General features: G+C 41.2%; 1 protein-coding gene across 4 annotated transcripts in view; it reads left to right on the forward strand.

Moving 5' to 3' along the window:
• The window catches only part of FNDC3B (fibronectin type III domain containing 3B), a 350,539-nt gene that overhangs the window by 138,468 nt on the left and 186,101 nt on the right, over positions 1–25,970 (forward strand). For all 4 annotated transcript variants that reach the window (XM_056565195.1, XM_056565194.1, XM_056565197.1 and 1 more), the window contains 3 exons: positions 10,767–10,843; positions 14,921–15,161; positions 16,537–16,812. In XM_056565195.1, the coding sequence (XP_056421170.1) occupies positions 10,767–10,843; positions 14,921–15,161; positions 16,537–16,812 (594 nt within the window). The remainder of the gene's footprint in view (positions 1–10,766; positions 10,844–14,920; positions 15,162–16,536; positions 16,813–25,970) is intronic.

Genomic DNA, 25,970 nt, shown 5'->3' on the forward strand with positions numbered 1-25,970 from the left:
TTTACTATTTTAGGATACAAAACAGATTTCACATCTTTTTGAACTGCTTTTTGGAATAAGTCGACACAACCACCCGGTGCCACTGGGGGTGAGAATGTCGACTTCTTTCCTTTATTAAACCTGTGGGTTAAGTTATCAGAAATTGATACATCACTCTGTGTCCCAAACTCTGTGACCAGCATTTCAATGCACTTTCTCTCGTGATCAGAGAAACCTGTGGGCACAAGTCCCAGATTATCAGTATTGACTGGTGTTTCTCCTGGATATGGATTAGATTCTGTTGATGGTCTATTCGCATAATACTTTTTGAGATTAATGTTCCTGATAGCTCGTTCCAGGTCTATTTCAAACTTGGTAGGGTTGAAGTACTCTGATGTTGAAGTCCTAAATTTTGGACTATCAGAGGACTTCAACCCTACCACGTTTGAAATAGACCTGGAACGAGCTATTAGGAACATTAATCTCAAAAAGTATTATGTGAATAGACCATCAACAGAATCTAATCCATATCCAGGAGAAATACCAGTCAATACTGATAATCTGGGACTTGTGCCCACAGGTTTCTCTGATCACGAGAGAAAGTGCATTGAAATGTTGGTCATAGAGTTTGGGACACAGAGTGATGTATCAATTTCTGATAACTTAACCCACAGGTTTAATAAAGGAAAGAAGTCAACATTCTCACCCCCAGTGGCACCGGGTGGTTGTGTTGACTTATTCCAAAAAGCAGTTCAAAAAGATGTGAAATCTGTTTTGTATCCTAAAATAGTAAATAACTTACCTGTTAATGAACAAGAAGCTCTAACTAAGCTAAAGAAACGTAGTGATATTGTTATAGTTAGCGCGGACAAAAGGGGAAGTGTTGTGGTCGTCTCTAAGACACAGTATAATGAAGAAGCCGAAAGGCAATTATCAGACCATACCACATACTCCCCTCTTAAGTGATCTGACTAACAAAATATTAGAGAACCTGAAAGGTTTTTTGAATAAATCGGTGTTCGAAGGTATTATTTTGAAAAAAAAACTGCTGACAAACTAACCCCTGATTGTCCGTGCCATGCAAAATTGTACCATCTCCCAAAAGTGCACAAGTCACTGAGCCGACCCCCTGGGCGACCTATAGTTGCGGGGATTGGCTCAGTGACTGAGCACTTGTCCCAGTATATAGATTTTTTGCTTCGTCCTATTTTTCCTACAATTCCAGCGTATATCAAAGACACTGGTCATCTATTGTCTATAGTTAATGATTTCCCATGGGAAGAAGGTTGGGGCCTATGTTCCATCGACGTCACTAGCCTGTACACCCGTATCCCTCACGATACGGGTGTACAGGCTGTGGTCGAGATTTTAAAAAGAACTAAGAATTCCGAACAGTATATTCAGTTTGTACAAGATGCCCTCAAGTTCATACTGGATAACAGCACCTTTATGTATGAGGATAGGTGGTATAGACAGGACACCGGTACCCCGATGGGGACGCCGGTGTCCTGTACATACGCTAATTTATATTTAGCTAATATTGAGAATAATATTGTATATACCACTGATAACCCATTTATTAAATATATTAAAACCTACGTTCAATTCGTCGTCGATATTCTGTTAGTGTGGTCAGGGACTAAAAACCAATTTCACCAGTTTGTAGATGACTTAAATGATGTTAAGGGCTACAACATGGCGTTCACACAGCAATACGGTGGGGACATGTTGGAGTTCCTAGACATCAAATTGACAGTAAAAGAAGGGAAACTAATAAGTGAAGGTTACAGAAAAGAAGTGGCAAAAAACACAATACTTCACTATCAGAGTTCCCACACACAAGCAGTTAAAAATGGCATTCCATATGGGCAATTTCTACGCCTAAAAAGAAACAACACGCAAGATACAGTATACCAAAAGCAGGCAACAGAATTGGAAAAAAGATTAGTAGAACGCAACTATCCAGCAGACCTAATAAGGAAAGGGAGACAGAAAGCAGATAGAAAAAGTAGAGAAGAGCTGTTCAGAAAAAAGCAAAAAAACGCACAATCACGTTCACATTTCAAAATTCACCTGTAAACAAAACAATAGAGAGGGCAATAAGGAGAAATTGGTACATACTAGAGACAGATGAAGACCTCAAAGAAATGGCAGAAAACAAACCATTAATTTCTCACAGAAAAACTAGAACAATAGGTAAAGTACTGAAACAAGCACAGAACACACAAAAAGAAAAAGAAAAAAAGAAAAAAGCAGACTGGTTAACTAGCCATATACCAGTAGTGAATTTTCAATGTAAAATTGTAATTTCTGTAAATACATCCTTGGCTTGCAAACATTCAGAATAGGTCCTATCACCCATACGGTTAGCGAATGTATTACTTGCAATTCAAAAAACGCTGTATATGTAATATTCTGTCCGTGCGGCTTCTATTATATAGGGAAAACAATTAGACAAATGTGCGCAAGAATCAGAGAGCACTTCTACTCTCTGCGTACAAAAAAGGGGGCTCCCAGGTTCATTTCCCATATAATAGAAGCCCACGGAGGAAGCCACAAATCTTTAAGATTCGCAGGAATAGAAAAAGTTGCTGCACGACCAGGACTTAGATCCGATAAAAACCTCCTTAGAAGAGAGACACATTGGATAATTGCTACTGATGCAACAGGAGTCTTAGGACTTAATGATAAAATTGACGTCTCAGTTTGCTTCTAAGAAGGTTTTAACTGTACCAGTCGTAACAGTCTGAATAACGAGCTAGATCGATGTAGGAGCAAGCTTGATAAAGCAACCTCCCCTCCTTCTTTTAACGTCACAAGGTGTGTTTATTGGTGATAGGTCCAATTACTTTGCTCACCTGTATAAGAAGATGACGTGTTCCGGTGTAGAGTCAGGTCCGTCGAAGCACTACTAAGTGCGAAACATCGGTGTCGCCTCTCTGTGTTACCCCCCTATGTTACCATCCGCCGTCTCCCCTAGAACTGTACTATGGCTGTGAGTATGTGCAATAAAATCTGCTGAATTGGAAACCCGGTGAGTGCCGACCTTTCATTCTTCTTCTTATGGACTAAATCCATGATAGTTTGCAGTGCTTCACACACATAAAGGAGGTATCTTACAAATAATATCATGTTTACTTAAATTATTTTGAAAATGTTTTATACTGATGCCAATAATTCTTTTTTCTGCACCCAAAATTATTCGAATAGGGGCCACACTTTTTATTTAGACCTACACCTTGAAAGAATGACAAGCAAGGGAATCTTGCAATATTCTCTAGGATGCTCTCTTATGGTATTAAGATGTAGATCCTTTAAAGAAATGTTTTTAATTTGTGTGGGACCCTAGCTCCCTTTGTACATTGTGGGAGTTTGGAAGAGATAAGCAAACAACAATAAACATCAATCAGAAAGTGACACAGTTCAAATGCAGGGCTTCTTTTCTTTATTGGCAGAACTCCATATACAGCCATATTCACACTGGCACAAAAACAAAACATGCTTGTCTAATCATTAACTGCACATGTTAATTTGTCTTCATTGTACTGGTGGCTTACTACCAGCCTCCCAACAAAACAGGCAAATGTGTTGCCTCACACAAATGGTATTAGAGGCTAGCAGACCTAAGGATCTCAACTCAGTGCAGAGTGACTCCCACCTAGTTTCAGGGCCAGTGACGAGCTGCCTTGAGTACCTGTGAAGGGGATGAAAGGCCCCACTACCAAATTGCCTTTCATCCCATACAAATCCAGATCTGCTAACAAGACTTATCAAAAGTCCTAGCAAGCTAAATCTTGCCAGAGATTTTAATATTTTCCTGGATTATCCATATCTCACCCCGCTTTCTTTAAATGGGATATGTGCTTCCTGAAACCTAGTATCCACATGCAACAGGTAACTTGGAGAAATACAGCAATCCCATATGAACAGCATGCTACGATTTTTAGTTTGGCCAGAAAACCGGATTCGGGGCAAAAATGTGCCGACGGAGTCCCTACCTGACTCTGGTCTTTCATTCAAATGAATGAAATGGGGGCCAGGTTCGGCTAGGATACGGGGGGGCCTGGTTTTCCCATCCCCCAGCCAGATCCGGTCTATGTATGGACAAAACTTAGTGTGAATGCAGCCTTACCTATTCACGGGATAGGTTACAAGTGACTGATGGCTGAGGTTCCACCACAGGACCCCTTCCAGCCACAGGGATCCCATGTGCCCTGTCTGGATGGAGCACAGGTAAGCTGAAAACACACATTTGATGTCGTTTTTAACTAAAAGCAGAAGTGAAACCTGATGTTGGCCCAAAAACTTTAACATTCATTTGGGATTTAAGTACACTATGGCTTATATCATAAGCTTATATTACTCATTCACAATCACATGGTTGAATTCCTATCTGTTTGATTCCAGTCTTAAAATATTTTTGTGTTTGTATTTGTGTTATTTTTTTAATGTATTTTTTGCAACGTTATTCAAGGTGCCTCTTTGAAGTCACATTGTTGTCTTGAATGCATATTATGACAAAAAAAGATAAAATGTTTGAGATTCAGATTTGCGTTAAATGATTCCTTTCTGGTGAGAGGCGGAAGAATGCACAATAACGTTAAAGACAAGGAGATTTGTGTCTGAATCCTTCCATGATGTGTGAATGCACACAGTCTGTCACTTCTTTCTATGCACTAATAGGAATCCTGATGTTTGCTGAGTGGATGGCTGGACATACTGTCCAAACAGAGCTGTGTTTGCCAACTGAGAACATATTGCAATCTCTGTGAGGCACCCTTCCATGCATTGAATGGCTCCTCTTGTGCTCGACTCTTTAACTGGAGAAAGGGAAATACATTTTCTCATTCTGAAGCCTTCCCTGTTGTGTGTGAGAAGTTTTACTTGAGAAGGGAAGTGAAGAGTAACATAAGTAGGTAGCATCAATGCTTTAGTTAAAGATTCTAAGCTTGGAGGCCTGCAAACGGAGATCTGGTAAATGTACAGCTCTAAGCCGCTTAACATAATCATTGTCCTTGTATGACTTGAAAGATCTTTATAATAAAACTGCAGTTAATTTGTACGGACATTCCTACTTCTTAAGATCAGTGGCGAAAAGGTCTTATTATTATTATAATTATTATTATAATTATTTTTTTTGTGTGTGTTGTCTTCACATAAGTATGAGGTCATATATGAAATAGATCCAACCTAAGATAGACAATATGCTAGGGCTAAATTCTTTCTAATGTAAACCCTGTTCAAAGTTTGTCCCAGAGCATTGACCTCCGAGACCACCGCTGTGAGGGGAGTATTGTTTACACGCCTTTCATTCATAATGCCACTTTATGGACAGGGTACATGTCGCATAGCTAAGTTAAGGGGACAGTCTATCTGCTGTGCAGTTCCATCAAGGCTATTGTTGCATGTAAGCAGGGTTATAATCCTATTTTCCCAACAAAGGCTTTAATGGCATATTGACTAGATGTACAAAGGGAGTCTAATTGGTCTGTATCGGGTCTAACAATGGGGGGGCCCTGTCCTGGATAGAAAACTACTCATTAAATAGGGAAATTATGATGTGAGATGAGGTGTGGAAACATTGAGGAGGAGGGGGGGGGGGGGATTTATCCATGTTCGTAACAGATTCCGGCTGTCAAGTCACAATTTTTATCCACAAAGCGCTTTTTTGTGCAAAATTGTTAGGACTTTTGACAGTTTGTGTCATGTACACCAAGTGGGTGGAAAGCAGGGTGTAGCTTTCCATGATGGGGCATGGCCTACCCATGCACCACATATATTACAATTTAGGCATTAGCTGTAATAGAAATCTACGTCAACTCCGGGCTGGCTCAGATTTCTGCAACTGGTGCACGGGCAGCTTCAGATACATCAGATTTATTGAGAAGCATTAGCCTTTCAGTAAATTCAGTATAACACAAATATGTGTTTTACCTAAGACTGATGTAAAAAAAAAAAAAATCTGGTAAGGATTTAAAGAATCAGTTTGGAAAAACAGCCCTTTCTCTCCCGGATTTTAAACTAGGCTGCTCTGCTTTTGGAATGGATGAGGTCCCATCAATTGAATGTCAACTGATCAGTTTATGGTTCTATACATCTTAGAAGCTTACATCTTACATCCTAGAATATCTGGAAGCCCATTGTAACTAATGGAAATGCTGAAGTTGTAGAAGCCTAAAAACTGTTCAAATGTTGTGTCTTCCTTCTTTATTATGAGCGCTTTACCCAAATGACCTATGTATCTTTGCTAGAGATTTGCAGCTTGTTTTATATACTGTACCCTTCACACTTCAGATTCAGTACTTGGGATCAGGTGTATATTTCTAAAAATAAAAATCCTCTAGAATATGAAGAGGGTTGGGTTGCTTCATTGATAACTGGCGTCTTGTAAGAGTGTAAGCCTGGTATGTTAGACACATAAGCCATTCAGTGTGAAACTTCTTAGCATAAAACTTCAAAGCTGCCTTGGGTAAATAGTACAACATTTCTGAACATCTCTTAACCAAGAGCTATATTTGTTAAAACCAGCAACACATTTAAATAAGATGCTGTGTTGTGGCAGGAAGGGATTACATTATTTGCATAACCATAAGTCTTGGGGAATGCATGGTCACAGCAACCACATTCAGGCTTACAACCTAGATTTTTTTTTTCCAGACCCTTCAGGGGACAGTCATTTGTCCAAGGTCACAAGATGCAGATAGTGGAATTTGGAAATAGGAATTCCGGAAAGCCTCTTAGTGTCATTGTTAGCTTATCAGGCCTGACAAAGATGTACTCGGAAGCATGGCATTTAAGTGTATTGAGCTAATAAAGGCTATGTTTGCAGATTTTCTTGGTAGCATAGGATACTAAGTTAACACCATAAAGGGGAAGTCTGTTTTAGCTAGCAAATGGTTAAAGGGGTACTCTGGTGGAAAACTTTTTTTTTATTTTTTTTAAATCAACTGGTGCCAGAAAGTTAAACTTTTTAATGTGTAACTTACTTCTATTAAAAAATATTAATCCTTCCTGTACTTTTTAGGGGCTCTATACTACAGAGGAAATGCTTTTCTTTTTGGATTTCTCTTCTGTCACGACCACAGTGCTCTCTGCTGACCCCTGCTGTCCATTTTAGGAACTGTCCAGAGCAGCATATGTTTGATATGGGAATTTTCTACTGCTCTGGACAGTTCCTAAAATGGACAGCAGAGGTCAGCAGAGAGCACTGTGGTCGTGACAGAGGAGAAATCCAAAAAGAAAAGCATTTCCTCTGTAGTATTCAGCAGCTAATAAGTACTGGAAGGATTAAGATTTTTTAATAGAAGTAATTTACAAATCTGTTTAACTTTCTGGCACCAGTTGATTTAAAAAAAAAAGTTTTCCACCGGAGTGGAAATTTGTTCTCAAAGATAGCAGAAATCGTGCCTTTGGTTAGGTGCTCCTGGGCACCTGGCTGTGCTATAGACTGGTACCTAGGGTGCTGATATTCAGAGCTTCATTCCTAAGGTCAGTTTTGGTCCATGAGGATAGCCCTCCATTGATCATAGAGTGATGGATAATCATAGTGATATGCAATTACTTTACAACATGAGTCACTAAATTGTGCAAAATGACATAACATAGGTTGAAACTTTACCCGCTGCAGTATTGTCTACATGGGGCTCCAAGCTTGCTATAAAAATAAACTTTTCCTACCGAACCCGCAGAGCTTATTGTTCAGCTTTTTACATTTGACATTTCTTTTGAGCCTTCTCAATATTTATCAGTCTGTTACTGGACTGGAGAGGTTTTCTGTGCATTGAGGTAGGATATGGGGCTCCCCCAAGAATACATTGACCCTCTCGGTATGTGAGTGTTCTTGACGTAGCCGTTACATAAGGTTGCAGCTGTCTATATCTTTAGCACTATTTGGTATTGCATAAAAAGTTAAAATCACTTATTATGGAAAAGTTTTTTTTTTTTTTTTTTTTGTAGTAAGATCCTTCTCTTTGAACCAGTCAGTAATTGTTGCATTTCAAAGGAGAATGCAAAGTTATATAACACTTAACAGGGTACTCTGCCCCTAGACAGGTAAGTTTGCTCTGCCGTCACGCCCCCTTCCATAGACTTGCATTAAGGGGGCGGGTCGTGACATCACGAGGAGCGGAGCCGTGACGTCACGATACTCTGGCCCCTTTATCGTGAGTCATCAGCCACGGAACAAACTTACAGCTGATGACTCGGGGGGCTGCAGGAGAGATCGTGGGGGTCCCCAGCAGCGGGACCCCCGAGATCAGACATCTTGTCCTCTATCCTTGGATATGGGATAACAAAGAAACATGAATGTGTCGTCAGATAAGAACCATTTGGCCCATCTATTCTACCCAATATATCTGAATCCTATCAATAGACCCTGGCCCTATCTTATATGAAGGATAGCCTGATGCCTATCCCATGCATGTTTAAACTCCTTCACTGTATTTGCAGCGACCACTTCTGCAGGAAGGCTATTCCATGCATCCACTACTCTCTCAGTAAATTAATACTTCCTGATATTACTTTTAAACCTTTGCATTCTGCTAGCATTTCCTGCTGCTCTATTACATTGTCTTCCTACCTTTATGTCTTCTGAAATAATTACTCCTAAATCCCTTTCCTTAGATACTGAGGTCAGGACTGTGTCAAATATTTTTATGTTTATCTTGCACTTATCCACATTAAATTTCAGTTGTCAGAGTTCTAACCATTCTTCTAGTTTTACTTAATCCTTTTCCATTTGGTGTATCCCTCCAGGACCATTAAAGGGGTTATCCAGCATAAGGTGATTTTAGTACATACCCGGCAGACAGTAATGAACATTCTTAGGAAGGATCTGTGCTTGTCTTGGGGCTAAATGGCTATGTTGTGAGATTACCATAACACTGTGGCTAGCTTTTTGTGAACTTGTATTTCCTGTTTGACTTTTCTTTTTTTGACTACAAATCCCAAAATTCCATCTTCCTCCCTCCCACACATAAGCCACCCGACCCATTGAAACATAAATGAACTGCATCCATTCAAATCAGTGTGGTTTTCAATCAGGGTGCCTACAGCTGTTGCATTATTTGCAGTTTGATCTCTCTCCCACTAAGCGATCGCTCCACCCATTGAAGCAGACAGGCTCCCTGTCATCAGCTGACTAGTGAGTCAGGTCTCGGCCGCATTGCAACCTGGGAAAAATCTGAGACAACAGTCATTTTGTATGCTGGTAAAAATAAATATTCGAGTGAAAATCACAGAAGAATTGTGAGAAAACCGTCACACCGGTACAGACACTATATTATGAACTACACTAACTTTACAGCCCCTGTAGCATAGTCAAATAAAAAAAAAAATTCCTGGAATACCCCTTTACCCCTGTATCATATCTTGGTGTCATCAGCAAAAAGATATACCTTACCATCGAGACCTTTTGCAATATCACTAATGAAGATATTAAACAAAATTGGTCCCAGTACGGATCCCTGAGGTACCCCACTGGTAACAAGACCTTACTCTGAATATTCTCCATTGACTACAACCCTCTGTTGTCTGTCACTCAGCCACTGCCTAATCCACTCAACAATATGGGAGTCCAATCTCAATGACTGTAGTCTATTTATAAGTCTTCTATGTGGGACAGTATCAAAAGCCTTTCTAAAATCTAGATATGCGATGTCTACTGCCCCTCCGCCATCTATTATTTTAGTCACCCAGGGAAAAAAATCTATAAGATTTGTTTGACATGATCTCCCTGAAGTAAACCCATGTTGTTTTTCATCTTGCAAACCATGGGATTTTAGATTTTCCACAATCCTATCCTTTAGTAGGTTTCCATTAATTTCTCCACTATTGATGTCAGACTTACTGGCCTAGAGTTGCTTGATTCCTCCCTGCTACCTTTCTTGTGAATGGGCACGATGTTTGTCTTGGGGCAGAGTACCCCTTTAAGAGGATAGATTTACTATTAATAGTGTGCCAGAATTCTAGCTCTTCTTGCGACAGACACACTAGTGTACCCACCTTGACACATTTTGTTGTGATTTATACACAGGGGTGTGGCTTAGAGCAGATAAGGAGTGGCTTTAGAGTAAAGGGTGTGTTTTAAAATGTGAACCCCATGCACCCAAAATTTTGGCACAAAATTTTGTTACAAAGTTGGCCAACCAACATTTGGTATCAAATTTATCAGACAGCATGAACCACTATTATAAATGGCGTATCGTCACACTGCCTGGTCTACGTTTATGTTTTCTAAATATTAGTGAGCATACCGAAATCTTTTTGAAATGGCATCTCATGTAGATATAATAGTAGATGGTGTATTTGTACTTTTGTATAGAGGTCTTGATTATCTTTTTAAATGAAAACTAGTATAGTCCTTGCTTCATCTAGTAATGGTACTGGCTTCTCTACACTTTGGTGATCCTTTGGGGAGATCCGCTTCAGTAGTTGAGGGCCTTTTATTGGATACTCCAAAGACATATTAGGCTAGCCGAATGTATGAAAGGTCTTGTACAGTGCCAGATGCTCTCTAAAATTTTACAGAATGTGTTTTCCAATTTTGCTTATAGCAAATAGAAGTTACTTTTTTCACTTCTAATTTAGATGTTAGTTCTGAACTGTTGCACCCATAGAAAACAATTTTATATCATAGTTTGTGCAACAGCAACATGTCCCACAGCAGTCACGCTGCAGTAGAAGTGAAGACGGGTCACAGCAATTGTACAAATTACATTGTTGGATGTTTATTGATTTAAAATATATAATTTAACAAAGAGTTAAACAGTTTTTACTTTTTTTCCTAGGTCCTGCAGAAGTTCCAATGATGTCTCCCAATGGGTCCATTCCACCAATACATGTACCTCCAGGTTACATTTCACAGGTATGTTTAAGAGATGTTTTTTAAGAGATTGTTACTGTGTGAGTACCTACCATTTACTGCCACCTTAATAGATGCTACAATCCATTTAAGTAGTCTTGGGGGTTGCAACTTATATATGTATATCTGTATATCTATACTGTTGCAAAACCTACATCCCTATTATTCCTTAAGCAGTTGTAGATGTATATTAGTTGGACAGTCACAAATGTTGTGCATAGCCACCACATTTAGGGTCTTTTCTGTCCTTTGTTTAACCTCTGTAAATGTTAAAGGTTTTTACAGGACTTTCACTGATGGCCTCTTGTCAGGATAAGCCACCAATATCTAATCGTTGATGTTTATTACGAGCATCCTGCCCATCGGACGTTTGCCATAGCTCCATACAGTGGGTAGTGGCCATGCAGAGTTACTGCAGCTCCGCATATATTGAAGTGAATGAAAGCTGAGCTGCAGTACCCTGGCGCTGCCACTACACAATGTACATTGCTGTTTGTTTCCAGTTCCTTTTACTGTCTATTACAGATGTGAGTGCTCTAGCAAACAGCAGATAGCAGGATGCCGGTTGTTGGACCCTGAGGAAAAGCCCCAGAAAATACCCTTAAATGTTCTCTCTCCATGCTTACTAAGTGAGCAGATTTTCCTGTGAGAACTGTGTGAGTGCTCTGACCCCTACCTTACCCATTCCCCTCTCTTCTGCAGTCTCGCATATAGACAGAGAAACTGCCCTTCTCCTCCTAACTCACATAGACACTGAATAAGAGATTCAACTGAAGCATTTTCCACCCCTCTAACATTTCGTTTTCTTCCAAATGGATTTTTTTTTATAATTGAAAATATTTCTGAACAGTTTGCATAGCATCACGTGCTATGACAGTGATATGGGTTAGTGTTGGTCCATGTGTTTTCTTTCTTTCATTAACTTTGTCAGTTTTGTTGTATGTTTGTATAAATGTTTTTTTGTTAGGCAATTTTTTTTTAGCATTTTTCTTTTACTTTATTGGGACATCTGTGGGAGCCCCAGTTACAGGGAAAACAGCCTCCTGTCACATTGGTCACTGGCAGAGCTGACCTTTGACTGATCAGGAAAGCTATGCCATGCTCAGGGCATGCTCTGACCATGTGATTATGGACTCTGATAGAGGCAGAGGCAATACTTCTACCTCTGTTCGCTATAAAGTACTCACTTACTCACTTGGCCTTATGTCGGCTAAGAAAAAAGGACAGAAGTTGCTGTGAAATCACAAAATCCGGCATACTTACCTTCCCTGCTTCTCCACTGCTGCCACTATCAGGTCTTCCAGTCCCTGCTGTAATACTCTTCCAATGATGTTTCCTGCCAGGAAGAACTACCCACTCACCCCAATGAGTGGATGAGTGGGCACAAAATATCATCGATATGGGAAAGACTTGGCAGCATTAGGGAGGCAAGTATTTTTTATTTGGAGAACACAGGGAAGCAAATATGATGTTATTTTCCCCTAAAAGACCACCTTAAAAGCAGCAATGCCAAAAACATTGCTGCAGGCTTAGAACCTGTGCAGACACCATCAAAGGACTTTTTCCTATGTTGATGGTCCTCTACTGGTTTTGGCATACAAATGGTACAAATTGGCCCTATAAAGAGACTCTAGACAGGGAAGCGAGACTACAGGCAGATAAAAGTGAGTAGAATGCCACTTTACCTTAGTAAAATGTTAAAAATTTTAACTACTTACATGTAATACTGTTGTATGTAAAAAGGTTATAACAATAGGTATGCTTTAAGCAATCCCGATCCTATTTGTCACAAATGAATACAGGTCTCCATTTCAGAGAGCATTCATGAGGAGTAATTTTGCTTTGAGCATATACCAGTGTACTTCGTGCTTTTAGTGCAATTTGGCAAAAGTAAAGTGGTAGAAGAAATAGTGCCCATATGGCTCCTACAAATTAAACATTGATCTGGGAGCAATAATCTGTTGTCATGGTTACAGATAAAAGCATGGATAGGTCTTAAAAAGAAGAGCACAATCATCTGTGTTTTTCAGTGGCAGTCCTAGAAATATATAATTGTGATATTCTAAAACATGACTTTATTTTCAAAAGTTTTCATTAAAGGTTTTCAATAAGAGAACACATGGGGTATATCAAAATAGAGACAAGCATACAACAGCAATATGCAATAGAAACAGAATATAATGCAAAGAAGATATATAAAGTGCAGGAAAAAGAGAAAATAAAAATCATTTACAGTACAATAGCATTCTTATGTAGCTGCCACCACCCTCCCACAGAGACATGCACGCCAACCCTGTAGTTAATAAAATCATCTTAGTGTCCCTATCATGAAATTGAAATAGAATGTTAAGATATCATATGAAGAATATGTAGGATGTATGAGATGTCAGGGCCATTAAAAAAAAAAAAGAGATATCTTAAAGGGGTAGTCCAGTGGTGAAAACGTATCCCCTATCCAAAGGATATTGGATAAGTTTCAGATCGCGGGGGGTCCGACCGCTGGGGCCCCCCGCGATCTCCTGTACGGGCCGATGTAGCAATGAAGCCTCTACGGCAGTAAACGTATCCCCTATCCTAAGGATATTGGATACGTTTCAGATTGCGGGGGGGTCCGACCGCTGGGGCCCCCCGCGATCTCCTGTATGGGCCGGGGCAGCAATGGAGCCTCTATGGCAGTACACAGAGCATGAAGTTATGTAGAGTTAAAGGGGTATTCCAGTGAAAAAAACATTTTTTTCTTATCAACTGGATCCAGAAAGTTAAAAAGATTTGTAAATGACTTCTATTAAAAAATCCTAATCCTACCAGTACTTATCAGCTGCTTTGTCTGACAACAGTGCTATCTGCTGACACCTCTGTCTGTCTCAGGTACTGTCCAGAGCAGGAAAGGCTTCTGCTCTGGACAGTTTCAGACATGGACAGAGGTGTCAGCATAGAGCACAGTTGTCAGACAGAAAAGAACAACTCAACTTCATCAGCTGATAAGTACTGGTAGGATTAGGATTTTTTAATAGAAGTAATTAACAAATCTGTTTAACTTTCTGGCACCAGTTAATATGAAAATTTTTTGTTTTTCACCAGAATACCCCTTTATTATGGAGAGATCTTCATCTAGAAGCAATGCCTAGATCCACCATCTATATGGGGTCCCCCTGGAGCATACCACTTTTTGTGAGATAAAAAAAAAAAAGCTTCCATATGAAATGAGAGGAATATGGAGACAAAGTAGGATGCTCTTGCACCTATTACAGCACTGTATAAGATAGGGCTGATACACATGGCAGTATTACAGCTCTAAGGCCGCGGCTTAATCTGAGCTACTGTTTTGTGACAGTCAATAAAACGTCTTGCAGTCAATAAAAAGTTAGACAGGAACCGCACAGGGCATATAATAATAGATGACATGTAAAGCCTCAAAAGATCTGATCCAAAGTCCTGCCACAAAAGTAGAAATAAGTGATGATGGAAAAGTTTCATGATCTATTTATTCACCAATTACAACATTTCAGCTCTGCTCCAAAGTCAGAGGAAACTATGCAAAACCATCAAGTTTTCAGTAGACTAAACTAAACAAATATAAGCGCATAAATATTATGTAATAATTAATTATAGAAATGAAAATGTAAATCTTCTTTAATACATTTTTCACCGTACAATAAGCTGTGTGTAGCCCCAGCCTATGGCCTCTAGGTGTGTAAATACATTTCTGTGTAGTTTGTTTATTTATGTGTAGTAAAAGTTGGATACAATTGGATCGCAAAATATAAAATGTATACGGTAGCTACCAAAGGAACATGAACCAAAAATGTGTAATTATATATGGTCAATTAGGAATTGAAATACCCTAAGATGTTCAGTTTGATGGGCGTGTGCTATAAATCTGGTTTTATTCACAGCGGCAGGGGTCTTGGAGGCATGGCTGAGCAGCTCAAGTGCCTCCTTAACAAAAATAAAAGGTCATAAAAAAACATCTAAATGCTAATTGTTTACTTTATTATTTATTATCTACTATTGTATTATTTGCTTTCATTTCTCATTTGTTTACTTGTCATTATAGTCTATCATTAACTTTATTTCCAGGTTTTAGAAGACAGCACAGGAGTACGACGTGTAGTGGTTACTCCGCAGTCTCCAGATTGTTACCCTCCCAGTTATCCATCCGCCATCTCCCCAACTCACCATTTACCTCCGTACCTTGCACATCATCCACATTTCTTACATAATTCACACAACCCATTCTACCCACCAGTCACAGGGCCAGGAGAAATACCACCCCAGTTCTTCCCTCATCATCTCCCTCCCACAATTTATGGAGAACAAGGTACAGTATTTTAATGCTCTTGTTACTGTACTTTATCTAATACACTCTCATCCTCTTTGTGCACTTCTATTTATTAAACATTGGACATAACTGTGTGTTTTGAAATGTTATATTTTTGTATTTCTGTAAATCTGTTATTACAATTGATTAGGTTATTTTTTAATCTGGTACCATAACTAATTGTCTACATATCCCTTGTATTGTTTACGAATGTTATATCCGCTTTCTTTTTTAATTACCATTAATAAAATGTATTTATTTTTTCTTTAAAAAAAGGGGCAAAACAAAAACCTTGAAGACAGTGGAAGACAAACTGGAAGACATCGCTATACTCTGACAGAGAAGATATGGTGTATATCATCATCTCTGTCACTATAGGGTTGTCTTCCAGTTTGGCCTCCGTAGTGTTTTAGTCGCTATTTAGGTTTCTTGTGTATCCAACAACATTAAATATGTAGTATTAATACATCAAATACATTGTATTTATATATGCCACACAGCCACAACAGCCATTTTCTGAACTAATAACATTTACGACTTCTGGCATTAGCACCATCGATTCGTTTTTTGTTTGCTTGGTTCCTTTTTTCCCCCTACCCAGACAATACTTTGTTAAACTGAGACTTTTATGGCAAATCTGTTTTTATTGAAAGCGTTTAAACAAGTTGTAAACAACTTTGGTTTCTAAAGGTTTACCACAAGGCACAACAGACATGACACATAGGTCTTAATATCAAGTAGGGAGAGGTACACACATAAGGCCAAAAATGCTCCACAATAGCTGACATCAATGTAGACACAAAAGAGTATGAACTGGAGCACATTGGTTACGTCAATTCACCCGACATACCCAAATACAAGGGGTCATATGCATAGATGGGCAACAGCCCAATGAGATGTGAAAGAGGAAAAAAGAGAACAGGAAAGGAGGAACAAGAGAAGAAGGGGGTAAACGAAAAGGAAGAAAGAACAGGAAAGAAGGGGAAGGGAGGGAAAGAAGGGGGTGGGGGTGAAGAAAACTGAGACTTTTATGCATAAGCTCATTCATATCTTAATTTTGTTGTGCCATGTTTGTCCACTTACCTTTAGGTTTACATTACATACGTGACCTACAGGACTGTTTTTATTTTCACAAATAAGCTGCATGAATAGATACATTCATTGCACTGTGTAGGTGGTTTAGAAGACATAAATAACACTGACATTGATAAACTCATGCTTTAGTGTATATGTTGAATAAATATCAGTCGTGCTTCATGTTATAAAAATCTACTAAACCAAGTCATGGATTAATAGATCTTCACTTCTAGCATAAATGACAGCATCTATAGTGTGTTAGTTTGTCTCATGCCGGTGTTCATTTCTCTGTTTTAAGAAATCATACCACTCTTTGGAATGTCCAGTTACATCACTCGAGAAGACCAGTATTGCAAACCTCAACACAAGAAGCTCAAACAGATCGATAGACAAAACCGGTTGAACAGCCCTCCATCCACTATATACAAGAACCATATAGGAAACTGTGCGACTGTGTATAATGGCAAAGCTCACAATGGAGCAGGCTGTGGCGGAGTGGGCAGTGTAATGGGACTTAAAAAGACCGACCGCAGGGCGCGGAGCAGTCCAAAGTCAAATGAGCAAGACACACAAGGTATGAATACATTTCCACTGTGTATTTCCAGTGACAGCTAAAACGCATGTGTATGTGCCTTTTTGGGCTTTTATCAGGAATGAAAAGTAGATTTTGTTAGTGTTGTTTGTGCTCTTTAGTGACAGTATTGTATGAGTCTTACACTTTAGTGTAGGATATTTCATGCTGTTTAGGAAATGAAAGTTTCCCTATGGTATACTAAATTACAGGAAATGTTTTTCCATAATGCATTCCGTAAGTAATGGATGGATTTTTTTTTTTTGCTGTTACTTTTTTGATGAAAATGTATTCAGAATTCTGGATAGAATATGTGTTCTGGATAGAATATGTAGTACTGCTAGAACCATGAATTCAATATCATCGACAACATTATACATATGGAAATTGGGTTATTTGCAGTTTGGGCATATAAGAACTCCTGCTACAACATGGATAATAGGTTAACTGACACCTTATACTGTATACTGGCTCCTATAGTTTGTGCTGTTATGGTGCCACTAGATATAGTTAACATTATGCTAGCCTCTTTCACAGTGACAATATGGCCACACTTTAGCACAGTGTTTCCCAACACGGGTGCCTTCAGCTGTGGCCAAACTAAAACTCCCATCATGCTTGGACAGCCTTTGACTGTCTAGGCATGCTGAGAGTTGTAGTTTGGCCACAGCTGGAGGCACCCTGGTTGGGAAACTTTGCTTTAGCATCTGTATTAGGACTGCAGCACCTTAAAGGGGTATTCCGCCCCTAGATATCTTATCCCCTATCCAAAGGATAGAGGATAAGATGTCTGATCTTGACTTCAGCACCCCAGACATCTGATGCACAGAGCAAACTTCGCTCGAGACAAGAGGCTCGACACATCACGGCCACGCCACGCTTGTGACGTCACGGCCATGTCCTCTCAACGGCCATCACGCCCCCTCCCATGGACTTGCATTGAGGGGGCGGGGTGTGATGTCACAAGGGGGCGGAGTCGTGACATCACGAAACTCCGGCCCCCGTAGTCGTGACCCTTCAGACACGGAGCGAGTGTCGCTCTGTGCAGCTGTCACAGGTGGGTGTCTGCATGAGAGATGGGACCCCCGCAATCAGACATCTTATCCCCTATTCCCTATGTCCTAAATAATCCAGAGAGATTGTGGAAACAACACAGTTGTACACGAATAATTTGTGAATTCCGATTCACTTTATTCCTCCAGTATGGCATATCTATTCCAGATCTGGGGACCGCATAGACCAGTGGTCTTCAACCTGCGGACCTCAAGATTAGGGATCGACCGATATTGTTTTTTAGGGCCGATACCGATAATCGGTGGAGGTTAGGGCCGATAGCCGATAACTTATACCGATATTCCGGTATAAGTTATCGGCTATTTATCCCCCCGCGACACCGCTGCACACCATTGATTTAAAGCGGGCGCTTTAAATCAATGCACTGCAGTGGCTTTTGCGGTGCCATAGGCCGCCGCCGCCACCCGCTTCTCTCCCCCTCCCTTTAAGGGTGGTCCGGGCCATCCTTCCTTCCTGTTGTGTCCGGCGGCATTCCGGGTGGAGGATGAACCGGTCCAGGCTGTCCTTCTTCTCCGGGGGTCCTCTTCTCCGGCCTAGTAACGCAGCATAGACATGGCTGCGCAGTGACGCCCGTGCGCAGCGACGCACCTGACGTAGCGGCGTCTATGCAGCGTACTAGGCCGGAGCCTGCCCGGAGTGGAGAAGATGACCCCCGGAAAAGGACAGCCCGGACCGGTTCACCCTCCACCCGGAATGCCGCCGGACACTACAGGAAGGATGGATGGCCCGGACCACCCCCATTACGGGTAAGTTTAATCTTTTTATTGACTCGGAGGGTGGGGGAGGGGCACGACCGGTATAGCGGTATAGGCAAAAATCCATACCGGTATACCGCCCAGCACTACGGTGGGGGGTGCGATGCGGTGGGTCGGGGGGGGGGGGTGGGGGGGGGGTGCAGTCGCGGTGCGGTGGGGGCGGTGCGGGGGTCATTATCGGCTTATCGGCAAGGTAATTGCCGATACCGATAATGCCAAAAATCGTGATTATCTACCGATAATCGGTCGATCGCTACTCAAGATGTTGCAAAATTAGAACTCCCAGCATGCCCGGACAGCCAACGGCATGCTGGGAGTTGTAGTTTTGCAACATCTGGAGGTCCGCAGGTTGAAGAACACTGGGATAGACGTTATTATGAATAACTAATGTCTATAGCCAACTAATGTCTATAGCCAACTTTGTATGTAACTACAGGGTGGGCCATTTATATGGATACACCTTAATAAAATGGGAATGGTTGGTGATAATAACTTCCTGTTTGTGGCACATTAGTATATGTGAGGGGGGGGAAGCTTTTCAAGATGGGTGGTGACCATGGTGGCCATTTTGAAGTCAGCCATTTTGAATCCAACTTTTGTTTTTTCAATAGGAAGAGGGTCATATGACACATCAAACTTATTGGGAATTTCACAAGAAAAACAATGATGTGCTTGGTTTTAATGTAACTTTATTCTTTCATGAGTTATTTACAAGTTTCTGACCACTTATAAAATGTGTTCAATGTGCTGCCCATTGTGTTGGATTGTCAATGCAACCCTCTTCTTCCACTCTTCACACACTGATAGCAACACCGCAGGAGAAATGCTAGCACAGGCTTCCAGTATCCGTAGTTTCAGGTGCTGCACATCTCGTATCGTCACATCATAGACAATTGCCTTCAGATGACCCCAAAGATAAAAGTCTAAGGAGGTCAGATCGGGAGACCTTGGGGGCCATTCAACTGGCCCACGACGACCAATCCACTTTCCAGGAAACTGTTCATCTAGGAATGCTCGGACCTGACACCCATAATGTGGTGGTGCACCATCTTGCTTGAAAAACTCAGGGAACGTGCCAGGTCAGTGCATAAAGAGGGAAACAAATCATCATGTAGCAATTTCACATATCCAGTGGCCTTGAGGTTTCCATTGATGAAGAATGGCCCCACTATCTTTGTACCCCATATACCACACCATACCATCATTTTTTGTATGCCAACAGTCTTGGAGGGATCTATCCAATGTGGGTTAGTGTCAGACCAATAGCGGTGGTTTTGTTTGTTAACTTCACCATTCACATAAAAGTTTGCCTCATCACTGAACAAAATCTTCTGCGTAAACTGAGGGTCCTGTTCCAATTTTTGTTTTGCCCATTCTGCAGCACCTGAAACTACGGATACTGGAAGCCTGTGCTAGCATTTCTCCTACGGTGTTGCTATCAGTGTGTGAAGAGTGGGAGAAGAGGGTTGCATTGACAATCCAACACAATGGGCAGCACATTGAACACATGTTATAAGTGGTCAGAAACTTGTAAATAAATCATGAAAGAATAAAGTTATGTTAAAACCAAGCACATCATTGTTTTTCTTGTGAAATTCCCAATAAGTTTGATCTGTCACATGACCCTCTTCCTATTGAAAAAACAAAAGTTGGATTCAAAATGGCCGACTTCAAAATGGCCGCCATGGTCACCACCCATCTTGAAAAGTTTCCCCCCTCACATATATTAATGTGCCACAAACAGGAAGTTAATATCACCAACCATTCCCATTTTATTAAGGTGTATCTATATAAATGGCCCACCCTGTAGACATATCCTCCTACTCTGTCTCCTTCACTCCCTTTATTTGTACACAGTCCTGGTTATCTGTAAGACAAATGCTGTATTTCTAAATAGGTGTGGTACTTGCACATGCACGCAAATGAATTTAATTACCTTTTGAAAAGGTGCTTCGGTGCTAATACTCTTCTGTTTGATCTCCGCTTATTCTGAATATTCTCTTTCATTCATCCTTACTTGGCAAGTGCTACATATCTCTACATGTACATGTTGTTGCTTGTGACTAAAGATTTTTATTCTTTACCTGGTGAAAGGAATAGTGCATGTGGAGCCCAAAAAAAAACAAAAACTATGGAGTAACTTATAAATTGTGATGTCTTTTAACATCTGTTTTTAAAATAAAATAAAAATTAAAGGGGTACTCTGCCCCTAGTCATCTCATCCACTATACAAAGGATAGGGGATAAGATGTCTGATCACGAGGGGTCCCGCAATCTCTCCTGCAGTACCCCCGTTCCTCAGCTGCACGGAGCGAGGATCGCTTCCCGGCTGATGACGGGTGATACAGGCTGTCACGTACCCTCCCATAGCTTTGTATTGAGGGGGCGGAGCTGTGACATCACAATACTCCATCCCCTTATCGCCCGCCATCATCCACAGAGCTGAGGAATAGGGGTACTGCAGGAGAGATTGTGGGGGTCCCCAGTGGCGGGACCCCTGCGACCAGACATCTTATCTCCTATTCTTTGGATAGGGGATAAGATGTCTAGGGGAGGAGTACCCCTTCAAAATCATTTTAGTTGTTAGCATGGTTGCCCTGGGTCACTGGGGTCCTGTGTTGGAATCTGACCACATCTGCAGGGAGTATATACAGTATGTTCTTTTCTTGTTTGTGTGGGTTTCCCACATGCTGAAAGATTCATTGGCCCTGTCCTTTGGGAAATCGAAAATTGGATTGTAAGCCCAAATGGGGTTAGTGACAACAGTAACAGTATCTGTACAACAAAGCAGAATAAGTCGGAATTATATAAGCATCAGGAAATAAACTAAATAAATATATAATTTCCCTATAACAAAGCTTCATAAAAAGATCTTCAAATAAAATGTAATATTAGAGAAAGGGAATGCTCATCTTAACCCCTTAATGACCAGGAGTTTTTCCATTTTTGCACTTTCGTTTTTTCCACATTACCTTTACAAAATCATAATAATTTCAATTTTGCACCTAAAAATCCATATGATGGCTTATTTTTTGCACCACCAATTCTACTTTGTAATGACATTAGTCATTTTACCCAAAAAACTACAGCGAAATGGGAAAAAAATCATTGTGAGACAAAATTGAAAAAAAAGCCATTTTGTAACTTTTGGGGGCTTCTGTTTCTACACCGTACAATTTTCGGTAAAAAATCACACATTCCCTTTATTCTGTAGGTCCATATGATTAAAATGATACCCTACTTATATAGGTTTGATTTTGTCGTACTTCTGAAAAAATAATAACTACAGGCAGGAAAATGTATACGTTTAAAATTGTCTTTTTCTGACCCCTATTCTTATTTTTCCACGTATGGGGTGGTATGAGGACTGAATTTTTGCGCCGTGATCTGAAGTTTTTAGCGGTACCATTTTTGTATTGATATAAAAAGTGACCAAAAATACGCTCTCTTGGACTTTTGAATTTGTTTGCGCTTACGCCATTGAGCGTGCGGTTTAATTAACGATATACTTTTATAATTTGGACATTTCCGCACGCAGCGATACCACATATGTTTATTTTTATTTTTATTTACACATTTTTTTTTTTTTTATGGGAAAAGGGGGGTGATTCAAACTTTTATTAGGGAAGGGGTTAAATGATCTTTATTCACTTTTTTTCACATTTTTTTTTGCAGTGTTATAGCTCCCATAGGGAGCTTTTACATTGATCAATGGTTTCTCATAGGAAACCATTGAGCAATGATTCTGCCACTTGACTGCTCATGCCTGGATCTCAGGCACTGAGCAGTCATTCGGCGATCGGACACCAGAAGGCAAGGTAAGGGACCCTCCTGCTGTGTCTCAGCTGTTCGGGATGCCGATCCCGAACAGCCCCCTGAGTTAGCAGGCAACGTTTTAATTTCACTTTAGACGCAGTGTTCAACTTTGAATGCTGCGTCTAAAGGGTTAAAAGCGCGCGGCACTGCGATCAGTGCTGCGCGCTATTAGCCACGGGTCCTGGCCTCTGACAAGGGTCTGACGAAGCGTGCAGACGCACGCGCAACAGCTCTAACCCAGCTCACGGCTGATCAGCTGCGTCCCTGAAAGATCGTACCCCTATCCATGCACCATTGAAAATGAAGAAGTTTGTATACAGCATCCTGGTGGGTGACGTCCCTTATTTCTATCTTCATATTGCATTAAGAAGACTTGTATTCATGGGACATGGAACCCAAGGGATAGCTGAATATTCCTTCACGCAATACACTGCTTGATTTCCACCATATGTGAACTGTCTATGCACAAGAAGGACTGTGGAGGGGAAAAAACGGGGGTAGTAGTGCCGACTATCTGTGTTGCCTTTTTGTGAGTTCTAATTTACAAATCTGTTTAACTTTCTGGCACCAGTTGATTAAAAAATAAATTCTACCAGAGTACCCCTTTAAGGCTCCTTTCACACTACCGTTTTCGCCTGGTAGGTGACGTCCATTAGGAAGATAGCTGGAGAAAAATTTGTGCTTGACACATCTTTTTTCCCTGCTATCTTCGGCCGCAATAACTGGAGTTATAACGGACGTTAGAGGAATCCCATTCGAGTGAATGGGATCCTCTTTGCCCATTATAACTTCCGTTAGGCTCCGTTACAATAACGGATGTTCATGGCAGACAAAGTAGAAAAAAAAAGCCATTAACTTCCGTTTGTAACAGAGCCTCTTCACTAGTGTGAAAGAAGCCTAAGATGGTCATACACTTTCAGTAGCTCCTGACCTACCCACACACATGAACGTTAGGCATGGCTAAAGATTCTTGTATCCTTTATGAAGGGAGAGGAGAGGAAAGCCACAGCCAGACTATCTGAGGGCGGCCTTTCTCTCCCAGAACAATATGGTCTGGCTATTGAAGTCTGACATGTCCAACCCTTTACTCCACCAACATTATCTGTTGGAAAGGCTTGGAAGACCGCCAAACACATTATCCAATTGTCTGAACCCACCAAAGTCAGTGGGTATATTTTTTGGGTGAAAAAAAATTATTGCCCCTGCTGCTATTGCCTTTGCAGATACAAAATACAGGAAGTGTGGGTGGAACAAAAAGTGCTCTGTGCACTGAGGATAAGCGGTGCTCTGTGCACTGAGGACAAGCGGTGCTCTGTGCACTGAGGACAAGCGGTGCTCTGTGCACTGAGGACAAGCGGTGCTCTGTGCACTGAGGACAAGCGGGGCTCTGTGCACTGAGGACAAGCGGGGCTCTGTGCACTGAGGACAAGCGGGGCTCTGTGCACTGAGGACAAGCGGGGCTCTGTGCACTGAGGACAAGCGGGGCTCTGTGCACTGAGGACAAGCGGGGCTCTGTGCACTGAGGACAAGCGGGGCTCTGTGCACTGAGGACAAGCGGGGCTCTGTGCACTGAGGACAAGCGGGGCTCTGTGCACTGAGGACAAGCGGGGCTCTGTGCACTGAGGACAAGCGGGGCTCTGTACACTGAGGGCAAGCGGGGCTCTGTACACTGAGGGCAAGCGGGGCTCTGTACACTGAGGGCAAGCGGGGCTCTGTACACTGAGGGCAAGCGGGGCTCTGTACACTGAGGACAAGCGGGGCTCTGTACACATAGGACAAGCGGGGCTCTGTACACTGAGGACAAGCGGGGCTCTGTACACTGAGGACAAGCGGGGCTCTGTACACTGAGGACAAGCAGGGCTCTGTGCACTGAGGACAAGCAGCTGCAGGAACAAGACAGCATTTTCCCCACAAAATATAGACTTTGTTTTTTACCAATGTACATTACAAATACACATATACAGTTTATAATAAGTTTTTCCGAATGACTGTGCCCGTTTAAATACATGATATGACAGTTTCTTTTTTTAATTTAAAAAAAAATATATATTAGCCTTTTACTTCACTGGGAAACTGATGTAGATAATGGAGGAGAGACAGAACAAGACAGGCCTTTATGCCTAATATAGGCTGATTTAATGGTAGAGCCAAGGGGTGGAAAAACCGATAATGAAAAAGATGACATCACTTCCAGTGATTCCGGTAATGGGTGTGGCTGTGACAACCTCTAAGAGAAATTATTCATTGGGAAGTATGGTGGATTTTATCAAGGTGTGATCAGAATGTTCCTAGGCTAATCGAATGTCAACTAGCCAACTAATAGTGAATCATCTATTGTGGTTTTGGCATCTTACCTTACATTTTGACTTGACTTATTTACGAGTAGACACTGTTCCTGTGGCAGGCAGTGCGAAGTGTATTTTTTGGACTGGCTAACACCTGGATCTCTGCCAAAATAAAAATTATTTAGGAAGATTATAATTTTGTCTTTGCTGGGGAGTATGTGACTGTACAGGAAGGGAATGGACTCTTTGACCTGGTATTCATGCCCTGGAAAAAATGTGCATGGAAGTCTTTATTTTGTTTTCCTGTGCAACAGTGAAATAATTATACTAAAAGTTTAGGACGCTTGTCGTGTACACAGGAAAGGAAAAGGAGCTTTTGGAAAATGAGTTGATCGCAAGTCTTTCGGACACATAAAGGCTCTGTTTGTGACCATGTTCTCTGCAGAAATGTCTTAAAAGGGTACTCCGGTGAAAAACTTTTTTTTTTATATCAACTGGTGCCAGAAAGTTAAACAGATTTGTAAATTACTTCTATTAAAAAAATCTTAATCCTTCCTGTACTTATTAGCTGCTGAATACTACAGCGGAAATTCTTTTCTTTTTGAAACACAGAGCTCTCTGCTGACATCATGAGCACAGTGCTCTCTGCTGACATCTCTGTCCATTATAGGAACTGTCCAGAAAAGCATATGTTTGCTATGGAGATTTGCTTTTACTCTGGACAGTTCCTAAAATGGACAGAGATGTCAGCAGAGAGCACTGTGCTCTTCATGTCAGCAGACAGCTCTGTGTTTCAAACGGAAAATAATTTCCACTGTAGTATTCAGAAGCTAATAAGTACAGGAAGGATTAAGATTTTTTAATAGAAGTAATTTACAAATCTGTTTAATTTTCTGGCACCAGTTGATTAAAAAAAAAAAAAAAAAAGTTTTTCACCGGAGTACCCCTTTAACCTCTTAAGGACCCAGGATGTATGGGTACGTCCTGGGTCCCGGGTCCTGCGATATAACGCGGGGTCACACGTTGACCCGCATCATATCGCGGCGGGCCCGGCGTCATAGTGAAGCCAGGACCCGCCTCCAATAGCGCGTGGCACTGATCGTGGCTAAAAACTAAAGTAAAAGTGCCCGGCTAGCTCAGGGAGCTGTTCGGGATCGCCGCGGTATAATCGCGGCATCCCGAATAGCTGTAGCACAGGAGGAGGTCTTCTTACCTTCTCTTGCGCTGTGCG

Source organism: Hyla sarda, chromosome 3, assembly GCF_029499605.1.
Source record: "Hyla sarda isolate aHylSar1 chromosome 3, aHylSar1.hap1, whole genome shotgun sequence".
Taxonomy (NCBI): Eukaryota; Metazoa; Chordata; class Amphibia; order Anura; family Hylidae; genus Hyla; species Hyla sarda.